Source organism: Microcaecilia unicolor, chromosome 5, assembly GCF_901765095.1.
Source record: "Microcaecilia unicolor chromosome 5, aMicUni1.1, whole genome shotgun sequence".
Classification (NCBI taxonomy): domain Eukaryota; kingdom Metazoa; phylum Chordata; class Amphibia; order Gymnophiona; family Siphonopidae; genus Microcaecilia; species Microcaecilia unicolor.
In genome coordinates, this window is record NC_044035.1 from 209,517,987 (window position 1) to 209,524,601 (window position 6,615).

A 6,615-nucleotide genomic window follows, 5' to 3' on the forward strand; every position below is an offset into this window, starting at 1 on the left:
TCTTGATTTTTGGATGTTTTCAGCTAAACATCCAAAATCGTATTTAGACATCATGTTGAAAAAACCCTCCACATGTATATTTTGTTCAGTTTTGTATAGTGCTCTATAAATGCCAATTGAAAATGAGTTCCTTAGGATCCCAACATTCTTGCACTGAGATGAAATGTTTCTCTGTGGCAGAGTTTTGAGGGAAGCAGCATCATTCATCTTACGTTCTGGAATCTGTTGTATTGGTGGATAAAAGACTATTATGGAAGACATTTCTTAGTCATTACTCTTTTAAATAAGCTCAGTTGATTAAAATGCTGCACAATCTGTACATGTGACAGGACCACTGAGATGATGCGTGTACAGATCATGCACCATTTTGCTTTCGTTTGCTTCTTCTCAGTCAGAGTCTTTAGCTGGTTTACACTAAACAGAGTTGGTACTTGGAGATAATTTGTTTCCAGATAGATTTATATGTACTTTCCTCCCCCGCCTTTCCCCCCTCTTATTTATTTTTCTTCGGTTTTTCTAGGAAAAAGAAGGCAGAGGTTTTGACTTCAGTGGTGGCCTAGTGGTGACATCCTTATGCAAATCATCAGTACCTTCATCACAGAACAATTTACAGCATTAATTTATTTTCTTAAAATGTGTTTAGTATTTTGAACATCTCAAACACAAGGCAAATGTTTGCAAAGAAAACATCGTAAGCCACAAGGTTTGTAATTTTTTCATCAAGATTGGCTGGGCCCTAGAAAGGACTATTTTAAGGGACACTTTAACATAGAAACTTGTGGCAACGTATAGACTCTGACATTCTTTTGAAATGTTAGCTTTCAGTGGACTTTGTCCTCAAAAGCTTATACCTCAGTAAATTTGTTTGTCTGTAAGCTGACATTATTGCTAGTATACAACTATCCTTCCTGAAGTTTTATCACTTATAGTAACATATCCATTTCAACCAAGTGAATTCTAAGTCTTTATAAGTTATTACTGTACAGTTAGGTCCTCTAAACACGGTTTTAAGATGGCTAATTTTTTCATCTGCTTCCTCTGATTCTACCTTGTCAGGTAGCTGACATTTGGTTATTGCGTAATGCCAACAGCAGCTATGACCGATAGCTCAAATAACTCAGAGGAGCTTTAAGGGATCTTGCACCCATTTAAAACAGTTTTTGTATCATATATGGATCTTATTTTACTACTACTACTACTATTTAGCATTTATATAGCGCTACAACACGTACACAGCACTACACAAACATAGAAGAAAGACAGTCCCTGCTCAAAGAACTTACAATCTAATAGACAAAAAATAATAAAGCAAGCAAATCAATTAATGTGTAGAGGAAAGAGGAGAGGAGGGTAGGTAGAAGCGAGAGGTTACAAGTCAAAAGCAATGTTAAAGAGGTGGGCTTTCAATCTAGATTTAAAGATGGGCAAGGATGGGGCAAGACGTAGGAGCTCAGGAAGTTTATTTTCTAAGCTTTGTCCTTGGGTACAGAATGGGGGGAAAGCCTTAATGAATCGGGCCCTGTAAGTTGTGTGCCACCTGGCTTATAAAACAAAGCTTTCAGCTGCTGAATTGGTTAGAAAAGTACTTTCTTAAGAAGTAAACTTACTGTTTACTGCTATCAGCAGTAAACAATCCAATGAAGACGACAATCTCGTGTAGTAATAAGTTCTCCGAGGACAAGCAGGCTGAATATTCTCACCGATGGGTCGTCGTCCGCAACGGCCCAGGAAACCAGAACAAATTTCAAAAGCAAAGGAATCCACTGGAACGTTCCGTCACGCGGGCCGAACGCACCGCGCATGTGTGAATGGCTTCCCACCCGCGACGTGAATGTGCCTTCTCAGTTCTTTTCGATCCGCGATTGGGAGAGTTGTTTTTCTTAACGTTCCCTATTCAAAGGCTCAGGAGATCCGTTTTCAGCGTTCTTCACTCAATTTTTCCCCTTTTTCTCTTCGACTTATCTCCTTGTTTCGCTAAAATAAAAACAAAATTTAAAAAAACCCTATTTTCCCTTATTTTTTTAGTTTTCTTCCCCTTTGAAGTTTCCTTAATTTTTCGACGTGGCTGCCTTTAGGCTGCTCGGTCGGGCTATTGTTTTCCTTTTTTGTGCCTTTTTATTTGGCACCATTGAGACGTTTAATTTCGCTGCCGCCGTTTTTCCCTCCATGTCATCGAGGACACCCAGCGGCTTCAAGCGTTGTACTCGGTGTAACCGGACCATCTCGGGAACCGACCCCCACGCGTGGTGTCTTCAGTGCCTGGGCAGCGACCATCTGCCAGCTGCCTGAAAGCTGTGTAAATTGATGAAGAAATGGACCCAGGTGGCTCGAGAGGCTCAACGCGAGAAACTTTTTTCTGATCAGTCCGGTCCTTTGACGTCGGCATCGACATCAGTATCGAGGTCAGCGGCTTCGGCGTCAACGTCGAGGGAAGCATCAACGTCAAGACCGCGGGTAATGGCTGCTGAAAGACCGCACCACGCTGGGAGCAGCGAGGCATCGAGTGGGTCTCCACCTCTCTCGAGGCCTACTGCTATGCAGGCCCCTCGGGACCCAGCATCATCGGTCCCGGACCCGGGGAGGTGTGAGCATTCCACGTCCTCCTCATGGGTACCGAGGAGTCTCGATGACGCACGTCGAGCGAAGGCTAAGAAGTACCGTCATCGATCTCCTTCCATGCACGGTACCGAGAGCTCCGGGGATCCAAGGGTGTCGGCGCCGGGAGGACCACTCACCTTCCATACAAGAAGTGCCGATGCGTCGGTCATCTGGCAGCCTGGTACCGCCTCTTGAGCCCCCTCAGCTTCTAGCATCGACTCCTGCACCGGCCCCCCAGCCGTTTCCAATGGAAGCTCTCGACAAGCACATCAGGGCCCTTCTTCCAAAGCTCCTGGAGGGGTTGCTGCACCAGTCTGCCTCGGTGGTGGGGGTGCTTGCGCCTTCTGTACCGACCGCGGAGACGGCATCTGGGCCATCGCCTGTGGTGAAGTCTCCGTCCTTGGTGCCGCTTACTGTACCGGCATTGGCCGCCACCCAGGTCGATTCCCCCTCGACGTTGGTGGAGGAAGCTTCGCCGGAGTCCAGGCAGGGATCGATACCCCCCACGAGGTCGTCAATCCTCAATGTCGAGACAGGCTCAGGTTCGGGCTGCTCTTAGGGAGCTTCTGTCCGATACCGATAAAGAGCACTCGTGGGAAGAAGAGGAAGACCCCAGATACCTTTCGGAGAAAGAGTCATGTGGGGTCCCCTCTGATCCTACTCCGCCAATTGAAAGTAGGATGTCTCCACCTGAGAATCTCTCTTTCTCATCTTTTGTACGGGAAATGTCTAAGGACATTCCATTCCCTATGGAGTTGTGGATGAGCCCAGGGCCGAGATGCTCGAGGTCCTGGATTATCCTTCTCCGCCTGCTGAGGTTGCAACGGCCCCCCTGCATAATACACTCAGGGAAGTGCTTATGCGGAATTGGTCGTGCCCTCTTTCTAATCCTGTGGTTCCCAGGAAATCCGAGTCCCAGTACAGAGTCCATGGAGAGCCTGTAATGGTGAAGGCCCAACTGCCTCACGATTCCATGGTGGTGGACTCTGCTCTCAGAAGAGCCAAGAGTACTAGAGACTATGCCTCGGTGCCCCCAGGCAGAGAGTCTAGGACATTGGATTCTTTTGGGAGGAGAACGTATCAGGCTGCTACACTCGCCGCCAAGATCCAAACTTACCAGCTCTACCCGAGCATCCACTTGCGGAACTCAGTGAGGCAACTGTCTAGTTTGGTCAAAGCACTTCCTCTGGAGCTTGCCGAACCTTTTCACCAGGTGGTCAGGCAGCAGAAGGCGTGTTGCAAATTCCTGGTCAGGGGGACTTACAACACTTTTGATGTAGCATCCTGAGTAGCTGCTCAGGGTATAGTGATGCGCAGACTCTCATGGCTGCGTGTTTCTGACCTGGATCAGAAGACCCAGCAGCGAATGGCGGATGTTCCTTGCCGGGGGATAATCTTTTTGGAGAGAAGGTAGAGGACATGGTCAACCAGATCAAATAGCACCATGATGCTATGGATTCTCTCTCTCGCCAGGCGTCTTCTGCTACTCCCTCCTCATCCAGGAGGTTTTTTGGAGGGAGGAGGAGTGCTCCCTATTCCTATAATAGGCATAGGTACACTCCTGCTTATGTTCCTTGCCGGGGGGATAATCTTTTTGGAGAGAAGGTAGAGGACATGGTCGACCAGATCAAATAGCACCATGATGCTATGGATTCTCTCTCCCGCCGGGCATCTTCTGCTACTCCCTCCTCATCCAGGAGGTTTTTTGGAGGGAGGAGGAGTGCTCCCTATTCCTATAATAGGCATAGGTACACTCCTTCTCGGCAGCCGGTTCGGGCTCAGTCCTAGCACGCGTGTTCCTGTCAACGCCGTACGCCTAAGGGCCCCTAAGGCTCCCCAGCAAAAGCAAGGGACGGGCTTTTGACTGTCTCCAGTGCAGCATAGCCTCAGAAAAATTGTCCGTGCCGGACGGCTTGCCGGTCGGGGGAGGTTGATATTTTTTCACCAAAGGTGGCCTCTTATAACCTCCGACAGGTGGGTTCTTCAAATAGTCTGGTTAGGATACACTCTAAATCTGGTCTCCAAACCTCCAAATTGCCCACCGGGAGCTTAGTCATTCAGCTCCCAGCACAAGCAGGTACTTGCAGAGGAACTCTCCGCCTTTCTCAAGGCCAATGCGGTCAAACCCGTACCACCAGAGGAAGAAGGGCTGGGATTCTATTCCAGGTACTTCCTTGTGCAATGGAAAACAGGGGGGATGTATCCCATCCTAGACCTAAGGGCCCTGAACAAATTCATAGTCCAAGAAAAGTTCAGGATGGTTTCCCTGGGCACCCTTCTTCCCATGAGTCAGGAAAACGATTGGTTATGCTCTCTGGACTTAAAGGATGCCTATACTCACATCTCGATACTTCCAGCTCACAGGAAGTATCTTCGATTTCGACTAGGAACTCGGCACTTTCAGTACTGTGTTCTATCCTTTGGTCCATGCGGATGTCTATTCAACTGCTAGAGCTACTGGAGTTTGTAATCCATTATCCTAAGTCCCACCTTGTTCCGGTTCAGAAATTGAAGTTCATTGGAGCTCTGTTGGAAACACGGATGTCTCAAGCTTATCTCCCCCAAGCAAGGGCAGACAACCTCCTGACCCTAGTGTTCTTGGCTCGTACGTCTCAACAGATCACAGCTCGGCAGATATTGAGAATTTTGGGGCACATGGCATCCACAGTTCATGTAACTCCCATGGCACGCCTACATATGAGATCAGTTCAATGGACCCTAGCTTCCCAGTGGTGCAAGACCACAGGGGATGTAGAGGATGTAATCTATCTCTCCACCAATTTTTGCAGTTCCCTTCAGTGGTGGACTATTCGATTCAATCTGGTCTTGGGACGTCCATTCCAAATTCCTCAGCCGCAAAAAGTGCTGACCACAGATGCGTCCCTCCTGGGGTGGGGAGCTCATGTAGATGGACTTCACATTCAAGGAGTTTGGTCCTTTCAGGAAGATCTTCAGATCAAGCTCCTGGAATTGCGAGCGATCTGGAACTCTCTCAAGGCTTTCAGAGATCGGCTGTCCAACCAAATCATTCTAATTCAGACAATCAGGTTGCTATGTATTACACCAACAAGCAGGGGGGCACTGGATCTCGCCCTCTGTGGTTGGAAGCCGTCAGAATGTGGCATTGGGCTCGCCATCACGGCATGTTTCTCCATGCCACGTATCTGGCAGGCGTAAACAACAGTCTGGCCGACAGATTGAGCCAGGATAATGCAACCTCAAGAGTGGTTGCTAAACATGACCGTTGTCCACGAGATCTTCCGAGAGTGGGGCACCCCCTCGGTGGATCTTTTTGCCACTCAGACCAATCACAGAGTCCCGCAGTTCTGTTCCAGACTTCAGGCCCACGACAGACTAGCGTCAGATGCCATTCTCCTTCATTGGGGGACAGACCTTCTGTATGCGGATCCTCCCATACTTCTAGTAGGGAAGACTTTGCTGAAATTCAAGCAAGACCATGGAACCATGATTCTGATTGTGCCCTTTTGGCCCCATCAGATCTGGTTCCTTCTTCTTCTGGAGTTGTCCTCCGAAGGAGTGTGGAGTGTTTTCCGACTCTCATCACCCAGAACGAGGGATCACTTCTACATCCCAACCTCCAGTCTCTGGCTCTCACAGCCTGGATGTTGAGAACTTAGAGGTTGCCTCCTTAGGTCTTTCGGAGGGTGTTTCCCGAGTCTTGCTTGCTTCCAGGAAAGATTCCATGAAAAAGTGTTGTTCTTTCAAATGGAGGAGGTTTGCCGTCTGGTGTGACAGCAAAGCCCTAGATCCTTTTTCTTGTCCTACATGAGACCTGCTTGAATACCTTCTACACTTACCAGAGTCTGGTCTCAAGACCAACTCCGTAAGGGTTCACCTTAGTGCAATTAGTGCTTATCATCAACGTGTAGAAGGTCAGCCTATCTCTGGACAGCCTTTAGTAGTTCGTTTCATGAGAGGTTTGCTTTTGTCAAAGCCCCCAGTCAAACCTCCACCAGTGTCATGGGATCTCAACGTCGTTCTCACCCAGCTGAAGAA

At 48.2% G+C, this 6,615-nt stretch overlaps 1 protein-coding gene across 1 annotated transcript in view; it reads left to right on the forward strand.

Moving 5' to 3' along the window:
• ARL2BP (ADP ribosylation factor like GTPase 2 binding protein) overlaps positions 1-1,250 on the forward strand; it is a 332,657-nt gene extending 331,407 nt beyond the window's left edge. Inside the window, exon 7 of the mRNA XM_030203732.1 lies at positions 521-1,250. Coding sequence (XP_030059592.1) covers positions 521-619 — 99 coding nt within the window. The 3' untranslated portion in view covers positions 620-1,250. The remainder of the gene's footprint in view (positions 1-520) is intronic.
• The last annotated feature ends 5,365 nt before the right edge of the window (positions 1,251-6,615 follow it).